Source organism: Rhinatrema bivittatum, chromosome 1, assembly GCF_901001135.1.
Source record: "Rhinatrema bivittatum chromosome 1, aRhiBiv1.1, whole genome shotgun sequence".
Classification (NCBI taxonomy): domain Eukaryota; kingdom Metazoa; phylum Chordata; class Amphibia; order Gymnophiona; family Rhinatrematidae; genus Rhinatrema; species Rhinatrema bivittatum.
In genome coordinates this window covers 54,479,217-54,496,247 of record NC_042615.1, presented here as the reverse complement: position 1 = coordinate 54,496,247, position 17,031 = coordinate 54,479,217, and the positions used below count along the sequence as shown (strand labels likewise).

The following is a 17,031-nucleotide window of genomic DNA, read 5'->3' as shown; positions in this document are numbered from 1 at the left end:
TTGAGGGTTTATTTGCATTTGCCCACAGTGTGCAATCTACTCCCCTCCCCCATGCATGTGCATCTCTTTCTTCCTGAATAGACCCATTCAGTACGTTCATTGCTCACCCAAATAAGCACTTCCATCACCTAAAAAGAGCACCTGCAAACACTGTCCAGCTCAGCGTCACAGACTTTGGGTTACTGTACCTTTCCACAGCATTTTCCCTTGTCTATAATTTTCAGTGCAAACTCTTTTCCAGAGGACCTAATAAAAACAAAACAAAAACACAAAAGTGTGCTTCATAAGTGCCAGCTTCCTGTGTGGCTACCCAGGAAACAAAAAAAAACCCCTTCAACATCTCTTTCACAATAGGTAACAAAATTAAATGGGCCAATGACAGTACTTATTTTTTGCTTACCTTCTCTTTCAATTCCAAACCTTTCAAACAAGCAAGCTGAACCCTTACGCTTAAAACTGTTGGAAGAAGACCACAAATGAGGAAAAAGTAACACGAAATAAAAGAAAGGGATGCAGCTTGAAACAAAGCCAAGTTTATTTCAGGGAGGCAGATATTCAGCACCTCTTAGCTGGATAAGCTTGGACTGTTTCAATATTTGGCCGCACTCAGCGGCTGCCACTTACCTGGATAACCTTTTTACCTGACCATATAGTTATTTGTATAAGTGAGGAGTGGTGATGAGAAATTCTGGGACGGAGCTCCTTAAGCTAACTTAGTTGTATGTGCGCAGATATTCAGCTTCCTCTGGCTACGTTAACCGTATAAGTTAGACCGGCTTATTCAGCTGATCTAATAGCTAGCTGGATAGGTAACTGAGTACATTCAGTGGTGCAGCCATGCTGCTGAATCTCTCAGCCAATTTAGCTACGTAAATTTATCTGGCTTAACTTGCTCAGAACGCATAGTGGTTGAGAACCACTTTCAAAAAGCCTCAGCTTTCTAGGTGTTAAAATTGACAAGCGGTGCCGGTGAATCTGCTTGGAATAAGGGTTCAAATTTTACTATCAGATGAAGTGTTCCTTTTTTCTGGTTGAATGTGTGTGTGTCCCTGCAGAACTTATTCTGAGGCTCCTGGTACGAGTGGGCAGGAAAGGATTCTTTGAGTCCCAGGACCTACCAAAAAATTACACCATTTTCCAGTGGTCAAACCTTGGAGGCACCCGTTGCTAATTACCCTGGAAAAACTGGGAGGATGCAGTCATCCAGGGGCATCAAGACATCTACTCTTTGCATGTACAGATAACCAAATTACTGGCAAAGGGAAGTTGGCTATAAGCTGAAAGCTCTGAGATTTCCAGGATTGTATCACAAGTCACAAAGTGCTTTACTAAGCCACTGGAGAAAAAATGTTCAGTAAGGGAGGGGGGGGGGGGGTTCAATTCATGCCTGAACACTTCATTTAAAGCAGGGCAACCCCATCCATTACAGCTTTATGATCTAGCACATACTGTAGAACATTTATATCTAAAGCGCATCTAGAAACAAAAACAATTTTTTAAATGAATTATATTTTTACATCAATTAAGTATACACTTGAAACCAAATAGCAAAATTTATTCCTGGCTATTAAGTATGGGTGTATTTCAAGATGTCAATATTCAAAACCGTATAGATGGATAACTCACAGATTAGCTGTCTAAATGGCAAGTTTTGAATATCCCCCTCTCTTATGCAGCTAAATGTTACCCAAGTCATTATCCAGCTAAGATTTAGCCAAAATAAGCAAGGGGAATGTTGGGGGCATTCCGGGGGAGGCTTGAGTTAGCCGAATAACTTGTTTGGCTAACTCCGATGTTTGAAGTGAGCTGAATAAGTTATTGGGCGAACTGAAAATATGCTGGAGAGCAGGTCTGATGTTACTCGGCAGCATGTTTCCTGTTAATATAGCCGTCAAGGCTAAAGTTAAAATGAAAATAGCCGGTTACATGTCAAGCTATGGGGGTTTAAAAAAAAAAAAAAAAGTGTGGGACTTCTGAACCTACAGCTGCCCCCTAGCCCCTTCCACCCGAGCTCCACATGCTCAACCCTGCTAGGCCAAGCCTTCCCTCCAAACCCTCTCCCAACTGAGAAATGTAAAAAAAAAAAAAAAAAAAGTTAAACAAAAACATTTTAAAAGAAGGGGCTTAGTGCTGGTCTCATCTTCCATCCCCCTTCCCATTTCCCTTCAAATTTGAAAGGTATAGTAGCCTCCAGGCCCCCCCCCCCCCCACACACAATACCTCCTCTCTACCTTTTTAGCAGTTTTACTGCGACCTGAGCCTGGCACTTCTGTAGTCGCTAGGGGGCTCCGCGGGAAGTGCCAGGCTCACATTGCGATTGACAGGCAGAAGAAAGCAGAGCCCGAAGGCACCAGCAGGGTGTGGGGGGGGCCCTGGAGGCTACGATATCTTATAAAGATACTATATCTTATAACTTTGACAGGACCGAGGAGCAGGTTTCTGGGGGAGGAGATCAGCACTAGCCCATTTTTTTTTTAAAATTCCTCAGATGGAGGGGTCCTTGAAGGGTAGGTGGAAGGCTCCTGTGGATGGGGGGCTATGACAGGGCCTACTGGCCTGCACTTTTTTTTTTTTTTTAAGCCACCCACATGATTGGCACCTAACTTCTGTTCTCTTGAATACAGCTGGTTAAGGCTGACGCAGCCCGACATCTTCACATCTAACTGGATATATTCAAAAAAGGTTTAAAGTTATCCGGCTACCTTTAGCCTGAAAGGTTATCTGTTTTCTGGGTATGTGTGTGGAGGTGCAGCAGACTATGAACCAGAGGTGCCAGGGCTCAAATCCCACTGCCACTTCCTTGTGACCTTGGGCCCGTCACTTCATCCTCCATCGCCTCAGGCACAAATTTAGACTGAGCGCCATCTGGGGATGGGGGAAATGCCTAAAGCACCCGAACGTAACCTACTTTGAAGTAACGAGAGGCGAAATATCACAGCTATGTGCTTCAAATACCATTAAAGCCCCATTATCTGCAACTCGGGCCAACCGGAAAAGCTCAGGCATCTAAGTAGCAGGGGTCTTTCTTTTTTTTAAGCTACTGCTGAGAAGGTTTAAACAGATGCCAATCAATATTAGGGAGCTGAGTAGTTACTCTCTACTATGCCTTGTCTACTCCTGTTTCCTGCAAGGGAATAAAAAGGAGGGGGAAGGACAGGATGGGAGAGATTAGATCAGGGAGCAGGGCAGCCTCTCTCCGCTGTGTCCACTTCAGCATCACCCTCCCCACTCCCCCTCTCCTGCTCCCTGTGAACACTGTGGCTAGAAGCAGAAAGCAAGGAGCTCTCAGGCCGATACAGTACAGTGCGCTCCAGTGGGTCGGAAGACGGACACTCAATTATGCCGGCGTCCGTTTTCCGAACCCGCGGCTGTCAGCGGGCTCGAGAACCGACGCCGGAAAAATTGAGCGTCGGCTGTCAAACCCGCTGACAGCCGCCGCTCCTGTAAAGGAAGCGGCGCTAGGGAAGCGCTAGTATCCCTAAGCGCCTCTTTTTACCGCGGGCCCTCATTTAAATACTTGATCACGCACCCAGGAGAGTGGCCTGGGCGTGCGTTGGGAGAGCCGGTGCTCGCCTCGGAGCGCCCGCTCTCCCGCGGGATTTACTGTATCGGCCCGAGAACTGGCACGGACTGTTCCTCCATGTACCTACTGCTGCTAAAGACACTTCTATAGCGCTACTCCACATACGCAGAACTGTACAAACACACAAGAGAGTCCCTGCTCAATAGAGCTTACCACCTAATCAAGACAAACATACAAGAGACAATTGTTAAAGTTAGTTAATGAGGCTGAAGGCAGACCATCTGGCTTGAGATTTTAAAAGCAGCCTCAACTCCATATCTGCTAGCTTACAAGAAAATATGGCTAGCAAGTGCTCCATATCTGCTAGCTTACAAGAAAATATGGCTAGCAAGTGCTCCATATCTGCTAGCTTACAAGAAAATATGGCTAGCAAGTGCTCCATATCTGCTAGCTTACAAGAAAATTGTTATAAAATGCTATATGGGTGGCACTATACCCCACAAGCACTACATAGATTCTATCCCCATATCTCAGACTGCTGTTGGAGAGGATGTGGAGCCCCAGGAACCTATCTTCATATTTGGTGGACGTGTCCCCATATACAGGGTTATTGGCAGGGGGTGTTTCAATGGATCTCCCAGCTGCTTGCTATGACATGTGAAGCACGTGCTGCTGGGTCTGCCCATGACGGAATATAATACGCACACACAAAAGCTGCTTTTGCAAATCTTTATTGCTGCCAGGTTAGAGCTGGCTTCCTATTGGAAACAAGTAACGATACCTACGCTTGCAGCAGTACAGCGGCGAATATTTTCATTATACCAATTGAATAGGCTTACTGCGGTTCATCAGAATCGTATACCTTCTTTCCACGCCATTTGGGACCCTTATGGAAAATGGTTAGATAGCAACAATACCCTTTAAAGCTTGCAAATCTGATGGTATCTTGTCCATCCACCACTTAGTAGTGTAACTTACTGTTATTACTGTACCACCCACTCCTAGGATACTGATACAGGCGGCCAGTGTGGGGAGGGGGGAGGGAGTTGGGGGGTTTGAATGTTTATATGTTCATGATATTTCAGTATACAAGATGGCTCTCTCTTTATTTGAGTACTACAGTAGTATGTTTTTGCTCGAGCTGTTCTGAATTTTTGAACATCGTTTGCACACAAAGGTTACTTATGTTTCTTATAGCTCATAATTGTTGGTGTATAATGGTTGCAACCTGTTGCTTGATGATATATTGCATACTGTATTGTTCTTATGGTTTGCAAATAAAAACAGATTACACACAAAAGCAGCCTCAAAAAGGTGGGTTTTAGATGGGATTCAAACAAGGCAAGAGAGGGGGTGCATGACACACCAGCTCTGAAAATCTATTTCACATGGGGCAGCCAGGTGGAAAGTACAGAGCACAGAGCTGGCAGTAGAGGAGAAAGGAAATAAGATAAGAGTGGCTTGCCTGATGAGCAGAGTGCACCAGGAGGGGTGTAGCGAGAGAAATGAGAGGAGAGGTAGTGAGGAGCTGCAGAGTGAAGGCACTTGTAGGTGAGTAAGAGGTGCTTGAACTTATGAGGGATATTGGGGTTCTTGCTGTAACTAATTACATTTTATTTTATTAATTTAGCCCAGTAGGTGTCTTCTTTTTTGGAGGGGAGGGTGAGGAAAGCCTTCCAGTTTAACCTCATGAAACAGATTTGCATCACCCAGCAATTTTCCTCTCATACTCCCAACCTGGCTCAGTCAGAGGTAAAACAAACCGCAAAAAAAGAAAACCAAACAAAGTGACTGAAAAGACAAACACACCAACTCTCAAAACCAAAATATAAAAATCTATATCAAAAGGTCTTGCAGGCCAAAAAACAAAGAAGCAAAGATGACGTGGAAAACCAAAAGTACAAATTAGTATTTAAAAATTCCAACCCAGCCATTTCAGCAAAGCATCTGCTTCAGGGAAAATGTGTAAGGAAGCAACGGTTAAAAACATATCTAGGAAAGGTTTTTTTGTTTTATTTAAACAGATGAAACTTTTCAAGAAGCAAATCCACATTTAGCTGGTAAAAATGGAGAAAACATGCCAAGCTGTAGGGGCTCTCAATCAGGTGCCAGATATTCAAGCAGCATCACTGCAAGTGTATTTAACAAACAACGATATATATTCAGGTCGATGCTATATCGTGCTCTGAGCATACGACACAGGCTAACGAGCTCTTGGATGCGCTAGGCTAACATCCAATGCAATAAGGGGATTGGCGTGTCCAAAACGTGTGACCAAACCAGCATCCATTTTCCACTTCTCCTGGGCGCCAGATGCCATGGACGCGCTAGGGATGCACAATTTATCCCTAGCGCATCCTTTTTAGCGCGATCCCCTCATTTAAATAATGCATTGTGCACTTAGGAAAGGTGGCCTGACACATTATGATCGAGTGCCCACTCTCCATTTTATGCAAGCCGATGTTGCATCAGCCTGATTCTCTGATCTAATTAACTCAGGTGGTTAATGCCATAGAACGGGCCCAGCCATATTAAAGATCCAACTACGGGAAGCAGCCAAATGAATTTGGTTTAAAAGATGGAATATCTAACAAATGTTTAGAAATGGTCTTCACCATTCTTATATATTTTATGTAAACAGGAGACACAAAATATATAAGAATGGTGAAGACCATTTGTAAATATACATATGGAGGATTAAATAAAAACAATCCAACCCAAGAAATGTATGATACGAGCGCTAGATTTCTATGTTTTGTTGACCATACCGGTGATGTATTTATTAAAGGTTGTTTTTATAATTTCAACCACTTTTTTCAGTTAAGAGGAAATCACAATGTAATTGGATAATTTAAAATCGATCATTCCTCATGCTCTTATCACAGTCCACAAGCAAATGTCAGATGGTAAAGCTCAGCCATAGACAGGAGTTACATTCACGATAAAAGGAAAATCCAGTCAGTGTTTCTCATTGATTTGCTCATGACTGTCAATGAAGTATATCTGTGATTTAAGACTAGCGTTTTCCTCTGTTAAAGTGTGGCAAATATTACCTAAAATTGATGCTTTATCAGTTGAATGACAGCAATCGGGAGCATTAATTCAAAGCTTATTAGATGTTACCAAAGCCTTAGTTAACTTTATTTTTTCTTAATAAGCAAACTAGTCAAAAGTGGAGAAACACAGACCACACCAACTCTAAAATAAGACCATAAAGATGCAATGTCTTCTAACAATGAAGACAGCTTTTTCACCATCAAGCAGGCATGAATTCACTATTACGCAGAGGTAATGTCATCCAAATTCGCTGACTCAGCCCCAGCTCTCAAAGCTCAGTAAAAGGTTTACTGAGCATGCACGGGAGTTCCCACGAGCACGCTGCCTCATGAGCTCATCGGTCTTTCTTCGTCCAAGTTACCAGCAGAGCTCTGGAGTCGCAATACATGGATGAGGCACTGGTGTAGAGAGGAGGGGGATCTAGATTCACAAAAAACTGGGGAACATTCTGGAGAAAAGGGAGCCTATTCTGCATCAATGGCCCCCCACTTTAACTGGGATGGAACTGGGCTGCTGGCACTAAAAATAAAATAAAACAGCTTTTAATCTAAACCATGGAGGAAAACAGACAGCTGCTTGAAAGAGTGTGGTTCAGAGTCTTGTGCTGAAGTATGATCCACCATGTGCAGAGTAAAAAAAAAATGTGGTTCATTCATTTGTAGTCAGTTACATTAATTTCAAAATGAAAAAACATATTTGATTTGTGTACCATTTTAGTCAAAGTGGAAGCATTGTAGGTTATTTTGGGCTTTCAAGTTGGGATTTTCTAATCATCTATATATATAAAATGCATGTAGAAGGAAGTGTTGTGTCTCCAGCAGAAGCCTGGAAGAATCATCTACATACCTCTCCCAGCAGTCCCAGCAGAGGATGCCAGGGGACATCACAAGCTGTCTAGGCTTAGTTTCCATAGTCCCCACAGTATTTCTAGCAGCAGAAAACTGGAAGACTTATTTACATGCTTTTCCCAGCAGCCCCAGCACAGGACTCCAGAGGACACTGAGCCATCTAAGTTTGAGCTTTCACAGCATCCACACTTTCTAGCAGCAGAAGACCTGAAAGATCATTTGCATACCTTTCCCAGAGGATACTGACATGTCTAGGCCTCATCTTCTACAGCCCCACATTGTATCCAGCAGCAGAGAACTGGAAGCCTCATTTGCATAGTCCTCCAAGTAGGCCCAGCAGAGGACTCCAGAGGATACAGCGAGTTAACTAGGCTTCAACTCCCAGAGCCCAGCTTCCAAATCCCCCCTTCTTTCCAGCAGCAAAAGTTACCACTTCCTATAAATGTAACAGATGTCTTTGATACAACAGGAAATTAGTCTTAAACAAGTGTCAAAGTGCGTAACTGGGTAGCGAGAAGGAGTTTAGTAGTCTCTGAAGGATCACTGACAGACAAATATACAATAAACCAAAATATTAAAAGTATTTCAGATTAGTTTGAACATCCCTACTCAAATTTTTAAATTGGTAACAACTGAACAAAATAAAAGATACAGACAATAGTCCAGCAGTAACAGAGGGGCTATCCATTTTAAGTACAATACGTATGATTCATCTACCAGTTGACGAGAGGCGCGTGTGCACTCATTGCAAAAAGCTCCTATCCCTCAGAGAATACATTCTATATCTGGAGGCTAGAGTGGCTGGGGCACGAGTTTGTGTGTGGTGAGGGCAGGTCGTGCTGTGGTTGGGAGGGGGGAATGGCTGGCTGTTCTGGGGTTAGGGGAGTGCAAGCTGTACTAAGGCTGCTGCAGAGAGCGTGAAAGCAGGCTGTGCTGGGGCGGGGAAGAGTAATAGATAGAAGTCTCCATAGGCTTTCCATGGGTGACTGTGCTGCAGCTAGGGCTGGGGCTAAGTGGGAGAGGCAGCCTGCGCCTGGGGCTGTGAAGGGAGTGGAAGGAGGATAGGCTGTGATAGGGGTGAGTAGGTTGTACTGGGGCTCGGAGCAGTAGGGCAATTTATAAGAGTCTCTTGGAAATTTCCAACAATGTTAGCTAGTTTCTAATGAAACTGGTAGACACACATCAGAAGGGTAAAGGCAAGCTAACACATCAAGACTATGTCAATGTGGCACAAGAGCCCAAGAACCAATAATGAGCAAAATAATACCAGCAGTGGCAACAACTCTCCAAGGTACCATCAGAGGAGCAAAGCAGCATCAAGCGTGACCAGAACATCCCAAGGGCACCAACAATAGCATCAACCCCCAAGGCAGCGTGAACAGACAAAGCAGCACCAAATGTAGCATGAAGTGGGAACAAATCACCAAAAGAGGCAGAACCCCCCCCTCCCCACACACACACTCAAAGCAGTGACAGACTGTCAAAGCAAATGAAAGAGTAGCATGAAAACCCCAAAGAATCATGAGCAGTAGACAGCAGTTAACGAGAGTGGAAAGAAGGCTCCAAATGAGAGGCAAAGGACATCAACCCTATTGGTAGAAAGCCTTAAGCAGGGAAAAGCAGATGAAATACCTGAGGCCGCCTGATATTTTGATATGGCATCATTAGCTGAAGGAGCTGGCTGTTCGGGCATAGAGATGCTCTAAGCCTGAGGCTAAGGTGTTACTGACAAGACACACTAAATGCTCTTCAGACACTAGCTATTTAATATCCTGCAATTCAGGGAATCCATGCAAGATTCTTCTTCTGAATCTGTTTACACAAATACTGCCTCCATGATCTCAGAAGCAGTAAGAACATAGGAATTGCCATACTGGGTCACACCAAGGGTCAATCAAGCCCAGTATCCTGTTTCCAACAGTGGCCAATCCAGGTCACAAGTACCTGGCAGGATCCCAAACAGTACATAAATCCAATGCAGTTAACACCCAGGGATAAGTAATGGCTTTTCCCAAATCTATCTGGTTAATAACAGTTTATGGTGTTCTCCTCCAAGAACTTATCCAAATCTTTTTCAGAGAGGATATACTAGCTGCTTTTACCACATCCTTTGGAAATGAATTCCAGAGCTTAATTGTGCATTGAGTGAAATAATTTTCTTCAATTTGTTTTAAAAATGTGCTACTTACAAACTTCATGTCCACTAGTTTTTGCATGTGTGTTATGGTTTCGAGGTGTTTGAGTGGATTCTTAGGTACAGTGGAAGATGACCATGCTCACAGGGAGGAGCCCCGTGGGGAGCCACAGTACTGGGCTAGACTCAGGACACACAAACACAAAGATTTGTTTTATTGTACAGCTGATGTATACCACCAGAGGTGGCAGTAGTGAGGTGATCCAGCGGTAGCAGTCCAGGGACCCTCGGCAGAGGGAACCCATCTCACCAAGATGATATAGGGATATCCAGGTGTAGGTTTCCCAGCACGGCAAAGCTGTAGATGAGACAGACTGAGAATTTAGATTACTCACTAGATGGTAGTGTAAGGTTGATGATTCCACCAGGCAGAAGTAGATGGTAACAGGCACAGAGGCAGGGAGAGCAGGCCCTCGAGGAGCGAGTACCTGATCCCAGTAAGGCACTTGAAAGAAAGCAGAGGGCCCCCAAGGAGCAGGTACCCAGGTTAGAGAATAACCCGAAGGGCAGAGAGAGCTTCCAGCGGCAGCAAGGAAGTGGCAGAGTAGCTTAGACCGGACAAATCCAATCCTTGCTAACTCAATGAGCTAGCAAACAAGCGTAGGCTAAATACACGGATGGCGTGACGTCACTCAAGGGGGATGCCCCTGAGGGTCCCGCCAAGACGTGGATAAAGTCGTGGGTGGCATGTGTGCACCTTAGGAGGCCCTTAGGAGAAACATCGCGTGAGGCTTTGCCATAGCCGTTCCAGGGACGCCGGAGAATGCGGCTTGCAGACGCGGCGGTAGCCATCTTCCCAAGGCTAGCGGGGAGAGCAGAGAAAAAGGTGAGGCACAAGGGTCGAAGCCGTCTGAGGCGGACAGACGCAACAATATGAAAGAGTAAATCAAAGACTCACATTTATCTGTTCTAGTCCACTCATGATTTTAAAGACCTCTATCATAACCCCCTCTAGCCATCTTCGCCAAGCTGAAAAGCATTAACCTCTTTAGCCTTTCCTCACAGGGGAGCCGTTCCATCCCCTTTATCATTTTTGTTGCACTTCTCTGTACCTTTTCCAGTTCATCTATGTCTTTGAGATGTGGTGACCAGAACTGCACACAGTACTCCCTGTTCTGTCTCAGCATGGAGTAATAATACCATTCTCCATTTCTATCTTAACTCCTAACATAATAATAAGAATAAGAGTTTGATTTTTTGACCACTGCCACAAACCAAGATGACCATTTGAAAGTATTGTCCACGATAACACTCATACTTTTCCTTGGTTGTAACTCCTAATATAGAGCCTAATATTGTGTAACTACAGTGTGGGTTACTTTTCCCTATGTGCATCACTTTGCGCTTGTCCACATTACATTACAGTAGCTATTTGGATGCTCAATCTCCCAGTCTTGCAAGGTCTTCCTGCAATTTCTCACAATCCGTTTATGATTTCACTACTCAGAAAAATTGGGTGACATGCAAAATTTGATCACATCACTCACTGCTCTTTTTTCCAGATCATTTATAAATATTAAAAAGTACCAGTCCCAGTATAGTTTTCTGATGTACTCCATTGTTTACCTTTCTCCACTGAGAAAACTGACCGTTTTTTCCTACTTGTTTCCTATCTTTTGGCCAGTTTGCAATCCACAATAGGACATTGCTTTCTACTCTATGACTTTTTATTTTTATCAGGAGTCTCTCATGGATGACTGTCTAATGCCTTCTGAAAATACAAATATATTATATCCACTGGATCACAATTATCCACGTTTATTAATCTCCTCAAAAAATGCAGGAGATTGATGAGGCAAGATTTCTCTTATGTAAATCCATGCTGGCTGTATCCTATTAAAACATGCCGTTCTATATGTTCTACAATTTTATTCTTTAGAATAGGTCCTATGATTTTTCAAGGCACTGAAGTTAGGCTCATTAGTCTATGGTTTCCCAGATCATCCTGGAGCCCTTTTTAAAGATCAGCGTCACATTAGCACTTGCCAATCTTCAGGTACAATATTCTATTTTAATGATAGGTTGCAAATTACTCATTTTGCACTCTTACTTCCCCTAGATTTTCCCATCCTAACTACTCCTTTAGGTATCCCCCCATATAAACAGTCAGTTTTCCTGAAGTCTACGACCCTGCTTTTGATTTCTCTTTCATCTCCTTTGCTCTAATACTGAACCATAGCATCCGGTGATCACTGGATCCCAGCTGATCATCCACTACAACAGAGATACTATCCCCATTGGTAAGCTACAGGTCCAGTATGACCCATATTGCCCCAGATTCATCCTTTATGTGGTTTCCTTGTCAACTTGTCCTGCCTCCGCTATGTCAAAACATGAGGTCACACGATAAGAGTTGATTGCTTTAGTTATCGGGGTTTTTTTCTACTCAGCAGTACATAGTCAGACTTCATTGGGACAGACTTGAATGGGGAACAAACGAAAGAAATTTTCATCTCATTTGTGGGAATTTCTCCATTCATTTCGGGGGCCATGAATGAAACAAAAATAGACTCATGTGTCATGCTTTACTCATTTGTTTCAAACAAATGCACATTCCTAATAATAATTTCCTTGAATTGGCTGATGAGAAACATTTAAATAAAGTACTAGCTTCCAGAAACTATTCTGGGTTGTCTGAAAAACAAATTACAAAAGGACAGATTGTATGATCATGAAAAACAGGGATATGCTGAAGTATCTCCAATGCTAGAAGCCTTAACAATAAGATTAGAGAATTAAAGTGTAAGATAAGTAAGAATGACTTAATAGGCATCATGGAAACCTATTGGAAAGATGACAATTAATGGGAAACAACAATACCAGGGAACAAGACATACAAATATGGCAGGAGGGAATCAACCTGGAGGTGGGATAGCTAGCTATATCAGAAGTGGTATACAGTCTAGTAAGGTTAAACTTCAAAAGAATACAGGCCAAAGTCTTGTATCTCTCTATGAACAGAAATTCCAAGAGACAATAGCAGAAGGTTAGTAGTGGGGATATCTACCATCCTCCAGACCAGACAGTGGAACTAGATGAGAGAATGAATGCTGGTATCAAACAAGCCAGCAAAGTGGGGAACACAATAGAGGAGTATAATTATCCAGAGATAGAGTCCATATCTCCTTTGGTTATACAAGAGGGATGGAACTTGTAGATACTATAAAATAACTTTCTTGGATCAGTTTGAGTAACCACAAGTCAAGGTGCTACCCTAGATGTAGCCTCAGTGGAGTGCATGACCTTGTACAGTGGGTAACAGTTGTAGAACTACTGGGCAAGAGTGACAACATGATCAAATTTAATGTACATAATGGAATAAAAGTCCAGGATGAAAGTGCAGTGGTTTGTCTGCATTTCAAAAAGAGGGATTATGAAAGAATGAGGAAGCTGCTTAGAAAGAAACTAAAGTGATCCAAAGAAGGGTTTAAGGTGGGCATGAGGCATGAAAGTTTTAAAATTACAATATTGGAAAGTCCAGCAGAAGTGCATGACAAAAAAAAAAAAAAGGATGAAAAAGGCTATTCGAGCCAAGAAAGATTTGTTTAAAAAAAATTGTAAAAAAGGGACCTAAATGATGAAAATAGAAGGGAATATAAACAATGCCAGAATAGGTGTAAAACATTGATAAGGCAGGCCAAAAGAGATTTTGACAAGGAGGTGAGAAATAATTTGTTTTTTCAGTTTATCAAAAGTAAGACTAGCAAGGAAGGCAGTCTGCCTGCTGGATGATTAAGTGGTTAATGAGGTTATGAAAGATTAGGCCATGGTAGATATCCTGCATGATTTCTTTGCATCAGTATTCACTAGAGAGGATGTTGGGGAGATTCCCAAACCAGAGGCCTTCTTTTGGGGTGATGCCTCCTGAAGAAGTGCTAAGAGACATCACAGTGAAGCCGGAAAAAGTAACAACAATTAAAGATGGGCTAAATATTAAAAAAAAACCAAAAAAAACCCCATTACAGAGCTAGATGGAATCCACCCCAGCGTTCTAAAAGAACTAAAACTAGAAATTGCATGAGTTGGGTGGAATGGGTAAATAAAGGACGGTTATTTAACCTTTCAAATACTAAGACAAGGGGACACACACCATGAAACGAACCATCAGCAGATTTAAAATTAATCACAGAAAAGACACAACACACAATCAAGCTGTGAAATCTGTTGCCAGAGGATGTAACCAAAGGTTTAAAAGATTTGGTCAAGCTCTTGAAGGAAAAGTCTATAAAACATTGGCTAGGTAGACTAAAGAAAATTATTGGAAGTGCTTGGAGGGAGTAACAGGAAATAGATCTACTTATAGGATCTCCTTAGCAACTTGGGACCTGGACTGGACAACTTTCAGACCAAGAGAGCCAAACTTCTTATGTTCCGGTCATTGCAATGGGCGCTTTATACACTATTGCTTTCTTTTTCAGCACCATGCACTAAAGTCAGTGCCTGTGAATGCTGCCTCTGCAGTGCTTCCAGCACCTTCGAGGAGCTGGAGCTGGGCTCAGGAATTCAACCCTGGTCTCTAGTTCCGTTGAGAGCAGTATGGCTGCCGGACCAATGTGCCAGCCACACATCAGACTGGAAGGTAATAACTACCATGCATAGGGCTTATTCACATCAAGTAATTTTGTGCATTTCAAGGTTCCTTTTACGTGGTCATTTCCATATGGAGGGATATGTCAAGACTAATTTATATACTAAAACGCTATGTAACATTATAGAGGTTCATCACTGGGCCATATATTTCTGGCTTTTATGTACATACAAGATATGTTACAAATGTATTATTGTATGTATGGTGAGGGTTAGGATACAGTAGAAAATACAGCATTAGAATACTGACATTAGCACATTTTCCATGACCGATAAAACCTGAAATGAATTAGTTATTCACTTACATTATCAGACAAAATAAATACAGACTGGGAGTACAGAGTACTATTTAATTCCAATTTAGGGAACTTTATCCAATTCAGGCCGATGCAATATGGATGTGTAGAAAACGGGCTCCCAATGCTTTTCTAAAGCGCACCCAGCCACCTCTGCTGGGCTTGTAATCCAATATTTAAAGAAGGGGTCAAGCTAAAAGGAGGCGCTAGGGACAATTGTGCGTCCCTAGAGCCTTCTTGGCATCGGGTGCCCAGGAGAGGTGGCTGCAGTGCGGGTTAGGAAAACGGACGCTCAATACGAGCATCCATTTTCTCCCATTACTGGCACAATACACACGGCCTGGACCATGTATCTTGTGCATATTTATTGGGCGCCCTGAATTCCCCCCCCCAGACTTTCCTGGATCTGCTTTCTGTAGTTCCTCCTATGTAGTATCCCCAAGGATACTAAGATAAGGAATCGTGGAAAGCAGGATTTTTTATTTTTTTTTTTCCCATGAACACCTGAGTGTGGCAGACCTTTACGCTAGCCCATGGTTGGCGCAAAAAGATTTGCCGCGCTGCAATGGGCGTACTGGCCGCACGGGAAATTTGACTCGCGGGGATTAGCTAATCACCTCATCTAAATGTAGTTTACATGTGATGAGCGCTATTAGCTTCGCGGTTGTCTGGATACATCAGGGATTATGGACATGTCCAAAACGTGTGCCATTCATGTGTGAAGCCTTTCACTCCGCTGAGCACACTAGAATGCACCGGCCTAAACGTGATCACAGTTTCTACCATTTCACATTCTTAAAGCACCTCTACCAGCTGCTAAGGCACTTTCATCCCCTTAAAAGATAAAAGAAAAGGGACTCTGACAAGCACTTTAACAAAGTCTACTTACAGCACCTGATAAGTGCCGGTGCCAGTTTCAAGAGAGAAATTTGTCTGCTATCTCCACATGAGGTGGCATGAATGATCCTGTGCTGACCCCTCTGTATTGTGGGGTGATTTACACTGGAGTCTGACAGACAACTCCAGAATACAAGTTCCACATTACTGGCCAACTCAGCACCTTTTTAAAAACTTCTGAAAAAGCTTCTTTCAAATTCCAAGAAACTTCACTAAAGATTTTGTAAAAAAAAAAAAAAAAAGAAAAAAAGTGCAGTTTGCACAATACTAGGCAAGAAAAAAAAATTTAAAAATACCTCACCTTTCCACGCACTCCTTCACCACCGCAAAATTTCCATCACCTATCACCTTTCCAACTCTGTATTTCTCGAGAATAAAGGAAGCGCCCATGCACTTATTTCCGTTCAAGCCTGAGGAAAGGGCACACAGAAAGCAAAAATAAGAATATCGGCAAGGTAGCTCCAGATCAGAATACAGCTGTGCATCATGACACAGCTGGATCCTGCAGCTTCCTCCTGGCTCCTTTGTACTTTTCAGCTGAGCTGGAACCAGAATGAGATTCTGATGCCAGGAGCGATTGGGGGGGGGGGGGGGGGGGGGGAGGGGCACGGGAGGTTGTGATTACCGTTTAAGGGCAATACCTTGGTCTTAAGGATCATGATTGCAGGTTTCCGGAAGAAGCCCTGGTCCACAGCACCATTCCAATAAAGGGCTCTCAATGCAACGACTAGACCAGTGATGGCAAACTCCAGTCCTCGAGTGCCACAAACAGGCCAGGCTTTCAGGATATCCACAATGAATATGCAAGAGAAAGATTTCCATGCCCTGCCTCCATTGTATGCAAAGCCATCTCATGCATATTCATTGAGGATATCCTGAAAACCTGGCCGGTTCGTGGCACTCGAGGACTGCAGTTCGCCATCACTGGACTAGACTAAGTATGTTGGGGAGGGATTCTAAGATAATGGGAATCATCTCCAGGTATTTGTGGACGAATGCTCACGGTGTTAAAATCCCGGCCCTGGTTCCAATAGTGCTGCAGACCCAAGGAGCAGGAACAAAGTCAATTAAAAAAAAAAAATGGTTTGACAGTTTTATGAATGTTTTTTGTGTTGATCTGAATATTTTCTTTAAGAAAACAGCTGTAAAATACTCTTCGGATGTCTGAATAATTCTAACTGGATTTCTGGGATCAGCAAATCCATTTTTTTTCATGTTCTAAATATCTTGGAACTTTAGAATTGTAGTCGCCTTGAGATCACGGTCAATTTGGAAGGGGGGGGGCAGGAGATGGGGGAAGAGAGGAATAATGCATTATCAGCACTCTCGCTTGCATCCCTCATCCCTAACCTATCCATACTTTCTCTCTTCCTCACCCCATCACTTCCAGGGATGAACCCCAGCATTCTTCCTCTTCCTAACCCTAGCACTCTTTGCTCCCACCACCCTTTAAGTCACAGTACCCCTTACTCTACTCTCCACTGATTCCCAATTCCTGGAATCAGAGCTTCAGACTGAACTGTGCATGTTGCAGACCCTCCCCAGTCTCTCCCCACACCTGCTGCCTGCAGAGTCTATCCCAGATTCATCCCTCTCCTTGCAGGTTTACTGAGGAAGGAGAGTGGCTGA

At 43.2% G+C, this 17,031-nt stretch overlaps 1 protein-coding gene across 3 annotated transcripts in view; it reads right to left on the bottom strand.

The window, feature by feature from the left end:
* The window catches only part of DCLK2 (doublecortin like kinase 2), a 319,571-nt gene that overhangs the window by 80,608 nt on the left and 221,932 nt on the right, over positions 1-17,031 (bottom strand). For all 3 annotated transcript variants that reach the window (XR_003857315.1, XM_029605030.1, XM_029605114.1), the window contains 2 exons: positions 15,704-15,812; positions 189-246 (listed from right to left, as the gene is read on the bottom strand). Coding sequence is in view for 2 of the 3 variants with exons in the window: in XM_029605030.1 (XP_029460890.1) it covers positions 189-246; positions 15,704-15,812 (167 nt within the window). In the remaining variant the exon portion in view is untranslated. The remainder of the gene's footprint in view (positions 1-188; positions 247-15,703; positions 15,813-17,031) is intronic.